This window comes from Alligator mississippiensis, chromosome 3 (genome assembly GCF_030867095.1).
Source record: "Alligator mississippiensis isolate rAllMis1 chromosome 3, rAllMis1, whole genome shotgun sequence".
NCBI classification, from domain to species: Eukaryota; Metazoa; Chordata; order Crocodylia; family Alligatoridae; genus Alligator; species Alligator mississippiensis.
In genome coordinates, this window is record NC_081826.1 from 227,080,511 (window position 1) to 227,093,374 (window position 12,864).

Consider the following 12,864-nt stretch of genomic DNA (forward strand, 5'->3'; position numbering starts at 1 on the left):
ATTTAGAACTGGCCAATAGTGGGGGACGAATTTGAATACGAATGGCAGGAACTCCTTGCAGTGCGCATTTCCTTTCTGCAGCTCAGAAATGCACCCTGCAAAGAAAGCTACAAGTGGCGGGAAATAATTCAGCAGTGCCGAAGCGCACACAAACAAAAATCACACCCTTGGGTTGTGACACAAGGGAGAGGGACACTCCTGTGAGCTTTGAAATTAAGGTGGCTGGGGAAAGACTGTCCCCAGCCTGAAGCAGGATGCTGCTTCCCCTGCCTTGAATTTCCCGTGGCGGCAGCATCAGCTGCTGCAATTAGCTGGGCGCTGCCTCGCCCAGGAAGCAGCTGTTTGAAGAGCCCGGTGTAACACCGGCTCGCATGGCTTTGGCTACATCTCCAGCTCCACTCCCGGAGGTAAGTTTACCAGGGCATGGGGGGCCTGCTTGTTCACCCTGGGGTGCCCCCAGCACCCTTAGCTCCTCTGGGGGCTTCTTGCCACCACATGCCCCCTCAGTCTTTTCTTTTCCAGACTAAATAATTATAATCCTTTCATTTTGTCCTCATAAATTATATTCCCCAGGCCTCTAATAGTTTTTCTTGCCTTCTACTGGGATCCTTTTAGTTTGTTAGTATCTTGAAGCACAGTGCCCAAAACTAGACACAGGTTAGAATAGGGAGGAAATGTACTATCAGTGTAAATTTCCCTCAGCTAACCAGTTTCCCTTTCCTTAAAAAAAAACAAAAAACTTCTCTTCACAGAAAAAGAACATTTAGGATTGTCTCCAAGCCCCTCCTTCTCTCAGGATAGTTGAAAATCATGCTGAATACTGCAAGAATCCTTGGTCCTGGCCCTCAGGTTCCTCTCCAGTGCCTATCTTGTGATATTTGACCAGAAACCTTCCTTGTGGGATATTTTCAGTTGTCATAAAGCTGAAATAAGTTTCTTCATTCCTTTTGGTACCTACAGTATCAGGGCAGAAGAAGGGATTGTAGGTGCTGGGAAAAATAAGGACATAATGGCTTCCCAAGGGGAGCATCATAAGCTCATGCCAGTTAGGGCAGTCTTTGAGTTGTTCTAACTTTACCCATTTGACTTTGGGATGTCCCAGGAACAAAAAGCTAATAGTCACCTCTAGTTTCCTCATTTCCAACTGTGCTGTTTCTGCCTATGCAGCACTATCATTTTAACTATCAATATCAAGTTAGAGCTCCACTTCTGTTCTCAAACCCATGACCAAAGAGTCCAGAATTAACCTGGAATCTGGGGGACCTCGAAAAAGGTTACCCCTTAGAATAGAATGCAGGGGATGGCAAAGAAGCCCAAGATGCTTATTGCACCCACTCACGTAACCTCCCATCATGCAGTGCAGCACTACTATTTAATGGTATTCCAGCTTAGCCAGGTGAAACAAAGCCTTTTCTTGTAAAGAAAATTTTATTTTTATTCTACTATGGTTAACATTTCAAATGCTTTTAATTTTAGCCCTCTGTTTTCACTTGCCTATAACTTTACACAACTATCAGCTTTGAAACTGAAATTTTTCAGGCACCATTTCAAGAGGATTTTTTTTAAACTATAAATAAAACATTCTCTGCATTTTTTAGTCAGAGCAGAATGGGAAAAAAACTAATTTTCTTGTGGATACTTTCTTATGATAACATTTTCACACAGCTCTACAGCCATAAATACTTGGAAAGGTTTTGTCATAGGAATAGCCTTGGTTAGAAGTTACCTGGTTTCATTAGTAAGCTTTTATTTGTATTTGGCAGAGATGTTACCGGTGTTCTTTCTCCCCTCTCCCATCAGTTTAGCTAGACCAGAGCAAGTCCCCATATAGCAGGCGTGGGCAAAATATGGCTCCTGGGCCAGATCTGACCCACCAGGCCCTTCTATCTGGTCTGTGGGGTCCCTAAAAATTTAGAAAATTAATATTTATCTGTCCCTGGTTCCTGTCAAAATTACAGGAGTCAGGGGCAGTAGAACCCAAGGAAAAAAACCATGGCAGGTTCCTGCAACAGCAAGGCCCACCTGGCCTTGCCCCTCCTAGCAGGGACTTCTGGCTTTGGACCATGGGGTTGTTCGTGCCTGTGCCAGAGCTGGAAATTCAGGTAAGAGAGGGAGGTGGGGGGCAGGGGAGGACTGCAGGAATGGCCCCAGTCCTCAGGGCCTGTCTGGCTTCCTCTGAGTCCCATGGTCTGGCCATGCAGCTGGGAGCCATGTGGTGTAGAATGGCTGGCGGGCAGGTAGGAAAATGGGGAAAGCGGTGGCAGGGTCAGGGGGAGTGGAAGTAAGCAGAGCACAGGGCCTGCGCTGGTGTCCTGGAGCCAGAGCTAGCGGGGCCCAGAGTGGGGCAGCAGGAGTGCTGGGCTTGGGCTGGCAGGGGTGTATGGAGCTGGGCTGGGCTGCCAGCAGGGAGAAGGGGACCTGGCTGACAGCTTGGCGGCTTTGGGCCACCTCTGGTGCAACTTGGCCTCCCACTCCTTCCTGCCACATGAGGCAGGGCAGCCCTTGTGGCACCCCTCCGGGCCATCAGTGTGGTTGTGGTGGCTGCAGGGCTTGGGGGCTGCAGCAGAGGAGGAAGACAAGGGGGGCTTGCATGCCACTGCCTTCTTGTCACCACGCTTGCGGTGCCATTGGCGGGGGTGGTCCCGCTGCACCTGTCTGCCACACTCCACCCGCCTGCACCCGCTCTTGCAGCCACCGTGGCTGCTGTTCGTGGCCACCAGGGGTGCCTTAGCCTATTGTGGGGATGGCAGCAAGCGCAAGTGGGGAAAGCAGTGCTCAGGCTCACAGCAAGGGTGCGGCAGAGGCAGCCTGACCTCATCGCCTGTGGCAGCTACCCACTGCCTGAGGAGCAGCTGAGCAGGGAGGCGGAGCATGGCACCTGGGTCCAGCAGGAGCACCATGATGGCTCAGGCTGCTCCTGCGACCAGCACCATGAGCACAGTGACAAGGGGAAGGTGGTGGCAGCTGAGCCCTCTGCCACCACCTCCTCCACTATGGCTGCAATAACCATGCTGGCAGCCTCAAAATGTGCTGCAAGGGCCGCTCTGCCTCACTTCTGTGGCAGCAGGTGTCTGCTGTCAGGCAATGAATCTGCTCTGCCCCCTTTGCTGCCACAGCAAGTCCCTGCTGCAAACCCAAGCACTGCTTGCCCTGTGGCTGCTTGCTCAGTGCCATCCCAACAGCAGGCTGAGGTGCCCATGGCAGCCAGGAACAGCAGCCATGGCAGCTGCAGGAGTGGGTGCGGGGAGGCAGAGCACGGCAGCCAGGCATGATGGGAGCACTGTGGTGGCAACGACTGCTCGCACAAGCAACACCACGAGCTGCTTGCCCCACAAGCCCAAGTGCTGCTTGCCCTGTGGCCATTTGCATTTGGCACCACCTCATGCTAGGCTGAGGCACCCGTGCCAGCCATGAACAGCAGCAGGTGAGGGTCCAGCGGCGGCAGCTGCGTGAGGTGGCGAAGCGCAGCAGCTGAGCATGGCGGAAGCACTGCAGTGGCAGTGGCTGCTCCCGCAAGTGGCACTTCCATGAGTGTGGCAACAAGGAGAAGGCAGTGGCAGCTGAGCCCACCTTGTCTTCCTCCTCCATGCCAAGAGGCGCTGAAAGGGCCATTCTGCCTTGCACAGCAGGAAGGAGCACCAAAGCTGCCAAACCATCGGCCAGGTCCCCTCTCTCCCTGCTGGCTGCCCAGCCCAGCTCCATGTACCCCTGCCAGCCCAAGCCCCACACTCATGTTGGCCTGCTCTGGCCCCCTGCTGGCACTGGCCCCAGAACACCAGCACAGGCCCCATGCTGTGCTCACTTCCACTCCCCCCACCGCCGCTTTTCCCACTTTCCCGCCCACCTGTTGGCCACTCTGCACCATTTGGCTCCCATACCCTCAATACCATATCCACACATCCCCACAAACCCCCATTTCCTCCCACCCACCCACAGCTCCCCACAAACCCCACACCCACCCATCCATACCCCCATGACACCCCTGCACACCTCCATACAATGCACGATTAAGACTGTATTTTGCAGCTCTTATGCAGTCATTTCCACATGTACAGCACAAACGCAGACAAATCAGGACAAAAACATATTTTTTTAATTAAATTAAAATGTATTATTATGGATGTTTGATTTTTAGTATATAATTTGAGGGTTTTTTCCCTAAGATGGCAAACCCTCTTCCCCAAAGGAATACTTCCAGGTGCAAGGGGTGGGACTTCTGGTGGCAAAAGTCAGAAGGTAGGGGCAGGACTTCTGGTCCCAAGATGGCCACAGGGGGGGCATGGCACCTGTCAAGGGGCAGGGCTACCCATGCGGCCCTCAGCAGCTTGCCAAAACTTGGTAAATGGTCCTCCACCTGAAATAATTGCCCCCCCCACACACACACATACACACACACGCCACATAGGCATGCAGCATCTATGTAAATAAGTATTTGCATGTAAAAAAACATATTTGAGTATGGATTACCAGAGCTAAAAACTGAACATGGCGCCCAAACTGTCATGCGGGGGGGAGTGGGGAGGTGGAGGTTGTGTGCAGCCAGATGCAGAGTGGTGGTTGGTGGTAGCAGCTGCCACATGCAAGACTCCTCCCCCCCTCACCCCCCAACTCCTGGGAGGCAGTGGTGACGCAGGGTTGTGGGTGACAATGCTCCACCCTCCCTTCCCCCCACCCCAGTCATTCTTAATAGGAAATACGAATTTATATATATTCGTATATATATAAAATTTATGGACACCTATACACGTGTAGGAAGGCTGCTCTGATGCTCTGCAATTACAGTGCATTGGAGCAGACTCAATTAATTGAGTCTCTTGGAGCATGGTAATTACCATGCTCTAGCAGACTCCAGCATCCCATGTTTCAGCATCCCTGCACTGAAAAAATGGCTGCATGGGCACTTTAACTAAAGCTCATTTGATGAGCTTTAGTTAAAGTGCCCCTGCCACCATTTTTCAGCACAGGAGTACTGAAGCACATGACACTGAGAGCTTTAATTAGAGCAGCTCAATCTAATTAAAGCACCACCCACCCACATACACACACTTTTCTGGAGCACATGTATAAATGTCCTATATGCCTGTGTCAGAGGTTATCAACTCTTTTTGGACTCGAAGCACCCCTTGCTGGACTCAGTGCCCCCTTCCATAACTTTTGTGACTTAAATGGCACTCATTTTCAAAAACCAGTTTATATATTACAGTGCTTCCCTCCCTTCCAGAGGGGTTGGGCAGTGGGGGTGGGGCATTAGCTAGGCAGGGACAAGCCTGAGCCTGCACTTATCTGCTTATCTCTTAACACTTTGCTTACCTCTCCACACCTCTTGGCACCCTTCAAGGTCTGGCAGCCTGCCAGGGTGCTGCAGCACCTTTGTTGAGAATCACTAAGATATGTACTCAGGACCTCGGATGCAAACAGCTGAACAATGTATGTTTTGCATTTGTGCTTTGAAACTTACTAAAGATGTGCAAGCACTGGAGTAATGGTTCCATAGTTGTGGTCGATTCAGGGCATTCCTATTGTATTTATGTGGAGATCCTGAGACAGCTACCAAGAGCCAAATCTGACCTGCTTGATCTTGCGTTGCACATGCCACACACTGCAAAACGTGGTGGGGTTCCCTGTAGAGCAATGCCAGGTGTCATTCTTAAGAGTGCACCTGAGATTGAGCTCCTGAATGTGGCCTTGGACACGCTTCAAAATCCAACCACAAAATATTTTTTCAGCAAGTGGGAGCAGCTTTTTTCTTAGTGGGGGTCTCAGGATTGCTGTGGAGACAGATAAGGCATACCTTTGATTATTGTGACCCTGTAAGAAACAAAAAGGTTAAAACAATGGTTCTCAACCTTTACAGACACAACGCACCCTTCATTAGACTCCAGACAGCCCTCATTAGACCCAAAGCACCAGGGTTGCCAATCCAAGACAATTTTACTGATAATCTGCAAACTTTATATTGACAACCAACCTTTTTTCTCCATATATTTTACATAATGTAAATGTAACCCTTCTGCCAGGCTGTAGCTGAGGGTTGGGTTCAAATTTAGGGATCTAACACCAACCATAGTTTAAAAAACAAAAGAAGTTTGGTGATCAGTAAAAATTTTGAAGTTTATCTTTAAAAAAAATAAATGTCTTGGCTTGGCAACCCTACTTGACTGCAGCTACAATTTTACACCATCCTGCCCCCACCCCAAGGGTTCCCTATTCACCCCCACACCCTGATGCACCTGACTGCACCTCCCAACATGCTGCCCCGCAGCCTTACCCCCAACCCCTCTGTCCCAGCACAGACAGTCAGGGTCTGCCTACCTGGGACCCAGCAATGTGACAGGGAGGTGATGAGATGCAGCAGCAGCACATGGCTGGGGTGGGGGAGTTACGTAAACTCCCATGAGCTACAAAGCAGGAGGCATGAGATCTTTTTTTGGATCAGCTGCATGATTGGGATAGACTTCGAAAAGCTTTTTGGTGCAGCCAGCTCTTCAGGGGAATGCATTAATCATTCCACAAAAATCCTTTCCTCCACACAATTGTTGAGCTTTGTTATAAATTAGATTGAAAGTTCTTTGAGGCAGGGATCTTGCTTTCTATACGTTTGCACAGTGAACACAGTAAGGCCCTCACTCCTGATAAGAGAGAGAAATATTGATAACAGTAAAGTACCTTTAAGAATCCATGGCTGGGGAAGGCCCAGAATCTTAGTGCTACTTTAACTTTGATGTTTCTTATCTGCAGGCTTATGTTTGCAATCTTAGCCTACTTTTTGTGTGACTCTGTGCCTACAGAGATTGGGTTTCTTCTGGGAGAGTTGCTGCTCTCATAGAAGAAACCATTGGTGAAAGAGTGTACAGATGTTCAGGTGTTTTGTCCTCGAGTGAAAATGGCTACTCCAAGAGAAAAAAAAACCTGGTAAAAACCAGTGGGCACTGCAGCAGGAATCAGAATATGCTCCCTTCACAATCCCCACATAGTGCTGCAGGGAAACACAGTCTGCATCAGCCAATCAGGGCTGCCCTATGCATTGCTGCCACCTGTTGCCAGGCAGGCTAAGGAAGCCTGGAGAGCACACTGAGATGTGTGAACAGACAGCTGGATGGTGTCAGCAGTACAAACTCTCCACTCCTCAGGGTCTCAGCATTTGAATGTCTGTACACATGGCTCTGAGTAGATTTTTGTACTGGGAGAATACACTTGGGAGAACTCTCCTAGATTATTTGAATGTGCCATATGCAGCCTGTGTCTACACACAAAACTAGTCTTGCCCTACAACTCAGAATATTATTCCTAGTCCTTTGTACAGTGGACTATGAAGCTGTTTAAACATTTCAAACAGTGTTGCATTTCTAGGCAAAGTATCACCAAGTCAACATTGTTTGTTTATTGTGCCACCAGAATCCAGGAGAGACATGTGAGATAAAATAAGCAATCAAATATGCAGGAAAATTTCCACTTCAAACTAGTTCCTCCATCCATCCCCCACATTTTTTCTTTTGAAGCCAGGGTGCTAATTTTGTGGAAAAATGAGCTCTGTTAATTTCCCCTGTGGTATAATTGCTGTGTTCAAGCAGGCCATTTATTCTTTGTTTCTTAAGTATTATTCCAAGGTAAACTCTATAATCTCTTACCCAGCAATACCACTTGGCTTGTGCAAGTCTTTTTTCCCCTCCTCTTTTCCTCTTCTCCTAAAACCATTCGGAGGTCAGTTCTGTATTTGTCTGGCATGTTATGAGAACAGTGCAGCTTTTTGCAAATGTGTGGTTTTTGGGCAAGCTGTAGTTTGGGCATATTTTCTAGCAGTTTTCTTTCTTAACATTACTCACTCTGTGGCAGTTTTATTGAATTGTAGTTTGGAAAGTATTAATAAATTATTTACATTTCAATTACTTTGTCCTCTTAATGTGATGAAGTCATCCTGGGATACTTGCGCATAAATCATTTAATCAGTTTTGGGACTTTTTAAAATCCATTGAAGATACCACCGGTTCTTTATGCATGATGATTTTGGTCCAAAGCATTAAGTGAACTTCCTCCTGCAGAAACTAGTTTCTCTGCCTGTAATACTGTTGCAGTCAAGGGATTATATAAAACAAAATGAAACTAATAATCATAATTGCAATGCAGCATCAGGTTTAATCATTCATTCCACAATCAATAGGTTAGCAAAGATTGGCAAATGGGGTGGGGGTCGAATCAATGTCCCCAGCCTCCCCAAACTCACACAGGGAAAGCTTTGTAGTAACCACAAGCCAAAACAGGATTACCTGTTCTTGCCAGAAATCACGGTTTTGTTGTGTTTTTTTTTTCCTGGAGATGGAGGGAATGAACTAGCTTATCATTTCAACATCAGTGGAAAAAGAAAATGTTGCATTTTATTATAGGTTCGGGAGCTGCAAACACGTTTACAGAGTGTTCAAGCAACAGGGCCATCCAGCCCAGGGCGCCTCACTTCTACAAACCGACCCGTTAACCCCAGTACAGGAGAGCTGAGCACAAGCAGCAGCAGCAATGACATTCCGATTGCCAAGGTGAGCTATTGTGTGCTGCAGTAATGCCTCTCATTATCTGGAAGAAGCAGACTTCATTGTGCACAGCTGCTGTGCAGGCATGCAATTAACTGGGAGGTATCATCTGGAGTCCCAGGGGTGTTTTCAAGGGTCCTAAGCAGGTCCATGAACTTGAGCTGCAGAAAGAGATAACGCACTAATAATTTTAAGTCTCTCTCAGTCACAACACAGATGCCAACTTACGTTTATCAATTTAAGATTTCGAAATGTGGTTGGTATGTGAACAATGATGTATTTTGCACATCTGTGCAGAACATGGGGTTCCTGTCTGTAACTTATGTGGTATTGTGACTTCCAGATTGCTGAACGAGTGAAGTTGTCAAAGACAAGATCCGAATCTTCTTCATCTGACCGACCGGTCCTAGGATCAGAAATCAGCAGTATAGGCGTGAGTGTTGCAAATAAGCGCACAAGAAATTCATCCTAGCTCTAGTAATGGTGACTTTTGTTCTATTAAAAAGGAGAACAAATATTTAATTAATTTAAATACCATTTAATTAAAAATATTTGAAATCTTATTTTTTGAAAAGTATTTAACAGGTGAAGAGGAATAATTAACACCCACTTCTCATACCCTACTGTCATTTTGAAGTCCATACAGTTGCCATGAACCATGTTCTTCAAACCATTCCTCCTATGAGTTAATTCCCTTAACTTCAAGAGGACGATGATTGTGAATGAAGATTACCCACATGAGTGAGGGTGGTTCACTTGCACCCCAAGTTAGTCTGACATCTCTAAAAGAACAGTAGACCAAATTATAGCCATATACATATACCAGTGTAAATTCAAAATGTCATTTGGCACTGTAGGTTTACACGTGGGTCATTAATGATGGAGATTAACCCTGCTCAGATATTTTGAAGGTATAGAACGTAAGAAGTCTTCTTAAATCTGTCAGTAAAAGATTGCTAAAATATTCCTCTCCAGCAAGATGGGCTTTTAAATTTAACCATTACTACTACATATTGCCCATCATTCCTGCTGGTGTGAAAGTGGGCTTCATCATGTGTTTTGAGTGGTGCCCCATTCATAGTTGACTCTTCTGACCTCATTGCCTCTGAGTAGACGCATTCAGTGGCTCAGCATACTTAGGGACTGAATTTTATGCTTATCCATTGACAGAAGGTTTACTAATCACCCTGTGCAGGTGTCTAGCAGTGTGGCTGAACACTTGGCCCATTCCCTTCAAGACTGTTCCAACATCCAAGAAATCTTCCAGACACTCTATTCACATGGATCTGCTATCTCTGAAAGTAAAATCCGAGAGTTTGAAGTGGAAACTGAGAGGTTAAATAGGTAAGATGTGAGGTCAGATGATATGAAGTATTTCGTCTACAGTTAGTTTTGTTAAACTAGTGTTTTTTCTTCATTGTCTGCCCCATAACTTAGAATTTTGCTGGAGCCAAGTTCAAATAAGCATGAAACTTGGATGATCAGGAGATTATAATGCAAATTAATAGTTCTTTTTACCAATATGATAATGTAGTTATCCATGCTAAGGCATATAGTAGAATTGAAACTTTGGGTGTGGACAGATGAAACAGTTATATCGATTTAAAGGGGGTGGGGCAGGGAAAGGGAGCAGATACACTGATCATCCCACTGTTCCACTGCAACTGTTTATTGTTCCCACTTAGTTAGGGAAAGCTAACCTATAGCAATATAACAGCTGTTTCATTTCAGGTATATTGCCCCAGTTTAACTTCTGCTTGTTATGGAATTGATCAAGCTGTCATTACACCTTGGGACATAGAAGTGGACCAGTAAATATGGCATATATCCTAAAGCATACAAATGTTAGGGCTTGAGTGACCAGTTTGCCATTCTGAAAACAGTGTATTTTTCAAACTAAATTGCATCAGTGGGCATCCTGATCTTAGCTGTAGTGAAAGATACAGTGTGTTCTGCTACTGTCACTACTTGTGCAGGATAGTTCTTCCATAATCAAAGATATCCATGTCTTATTTAGCATATTATGTAATTATAATTCAGTAGATATCACAGAGTTCTGTGGCATCACACTTCCATGCTTTCTCCTTTCCACTGATTTTCCCAGGTCCAGTCCTGTTCAATCAATACAGCCTCCCTTTTGTTTGTATATTTTGATATTCATTCATTTTATGTTTGTCCTCCCCTTTTTCCTTGTGCCACAGAATTTTGCATTGATAGCACATAACGTAGCAGTGGTTGTCAGAGAGAGCTGGAGGCTTCATCAGCTGGGATGAAGGGAAAAGTTAGGACTTTAAACAACAAAGAAAAATTTGAGGTTCACTATTGACAAAGAGCTGTAGCAGCTTTTTTGCTGATTTTGGAAGGAACATAACACTTGTGACAGTGCTGGGTGCTGGTGTATTCCTCATTTCTTACCTTAATAAATCTTGATGGCAATTACTTGCCTGTGCCCCAGTATCTGTCACTGTATTCAGTAGTGATGGCTCAGTCCAGTCAGTTGGTTTCTGTGCTACAGTGGTCAGTAGTGACATAGCCAATGTTGTTGGCATTTAGAATTTTGTTGTTAGGTTTATGGGTTAACATTCCTTTGAGATGGATGGCACAGTTGACCCCTTATCTGAGCCTATTGTTTCAATCTGTTGTCCAGCCTCTGAGACTCGCTGTCTTGTTTGTATTCAGTTCAGATTTCAAAAGTTATCCTTGTAAACATGATGGTCTGAGCATAGGAGCATTGAACTGGAAGGGATGTCCCAGCAACCTGGTTTGCAGGCTACTGTTCATTCAGAATGGTCCACGAAACGATGACTCTACTCTCCCTCACGCACCACAGCCGCAAAGCGGTCTTTAAAACTCCTTAACAGGGGACCACAAGTAAAGAGCAGGGGAGGCAAGGATGTTGTCAGTGCCTTGGCCACTGTAATGGCAGGGAATTTTTCAACTTAAAATATACTTAGATGATCACAGGAAAAGGACCCTAAGTCCATGCTTTAGAAGAAGACAAGAAAATCTAAATGGCATTGCCAGTCTAACTTAAGGCAAAATTTCCTTCCTGACCCCAAATCTAACAGTGGCTTAATTCTGACAATACATTTATGCATCAACGTTTACATCCTGGAATAAAATTATTCAGCAAATGCAATGACACTGGGCACTTAATGCAGTTATAGTATTCAGTCCTTATGCTGCAAGAAACTTGCATTTAAAGTCAAGATGCAAGAGTGTAAAAAAGGAGGAAAGAATGGAGGAGGGAGGGTAAGACTAACAGTAATAAGACTGTTCTGTTAAAAAAGCTTTCGGGTTGCAGTTAATTCAAAAGGGAATGCTTTATTGATTTCTCCCTCCTCCCCCACAATCTAAGTAAGTATCATTCTCTGTTCATGTTACAGTCCATGGATTTGATGGATTTTGCCACAGGAGTTAAGGAAAGAAAACTGTAGGCCAAATGAGCTTTGACATTTTAAACTAGGATCATTTTGGAGTTTCAAGGCAAATAGACTGCAGACTGTTAGAAAGTTAAATTGTATTTATTTGTTTACAGCCGTATCGAGCACTTAAAATCCCAGAATGATCTGTTAACAATCACTCTGGAGGAGTGCAAGAGCAATGCTGAGAGGATGAGCATGCTGGTTGGAAAATATGAATCAAACACCACAGCACTCCGAATGGCATTGCAATACAGGTATGTCTCTACACAGACAGGGAAATTCAGCCTGAACAAGGCAGGGCACAGGAACTGCTGAAGAACTTCAGACGAAAGAAGTGGTTTTCCACAGTGACAAACCTGCCTCTGTTTCTTTCTGTCCAGAATGCTGGTCATTTAAACATCGCTGCCTAACTGGAATTATCATCTATAATGCAGCTCAGCTGTTATCAGGCACCAGAAATGAACTTAATAACCCTTACTAGCTTTCCTTCTTTTTGCCAATACATAGTGAAAGTTAAAATTAGGGAGGAGGGGTTATTTATTCCCCCCCCCCCACATGCACATTAAATCAACATTACACACTTTACTGAAGAAAGGTGATACCAAATTAAAGATAAAAGTGATAGTTGCAAGCAACTCATGAGGATAATGTGATAGATAGTGGAGAGTATATTTCTTTAGATATTTCCCTTTGCTAACAGAAATGCACTAGTGTTAGAGATCTGTTAAGTATTAAATCCCATCTCCTCATACAGAGAGCCATTATCATTGGTGCCTTTACTGAACTGGCTCTCTGAACAAGAAGAACTCCCTACTCTCATCCTAGTCATCAGAGGTTTCATGTCTGAAGAACACATCTGGGGCAATCCTCCCTCACCCTTCCCCTCCCTGCTTCTGTCTTCAGCATGAGATGGTGTC

The 12,864-nt window shown here is 45.5% G+C and overlaps 1 protein-coding gene across 3 annotated transcripts in view; it reads left to right on the plus strand.

The window, feature by feature from the left end:
• The window catches only part of MCC (MCC regulator of WNT signaling pathway), a 370,732-nt gene that overhangs the window by 309,063 nt on the left and 48,805 nt on the right, over positions 1-12,864 (plus strand). For all 3 annotated transcript variants that reach the window (XM_014600959.3, XM_059724934.1, XM_006272103.4), the window contains 4 exons: positions 8,382-8,528; positions 8,866-8,955; positions 9,718-9,866; positions 12,061-12,201. In XM_014600959.3, the coding sequence (XP_014456445.1) occupies positions 8,382-8,528; positions 8,866-8,955; positions 9,718-9,866; positions 12,061-12,201 (527 nt within the window). The remainder of the gene's footprint in view (positions 1-8,381; positions 8,529-8,865; positions 8,956-9,717; positions 9,867-12,060; positions 12,202-12,864) is intronic.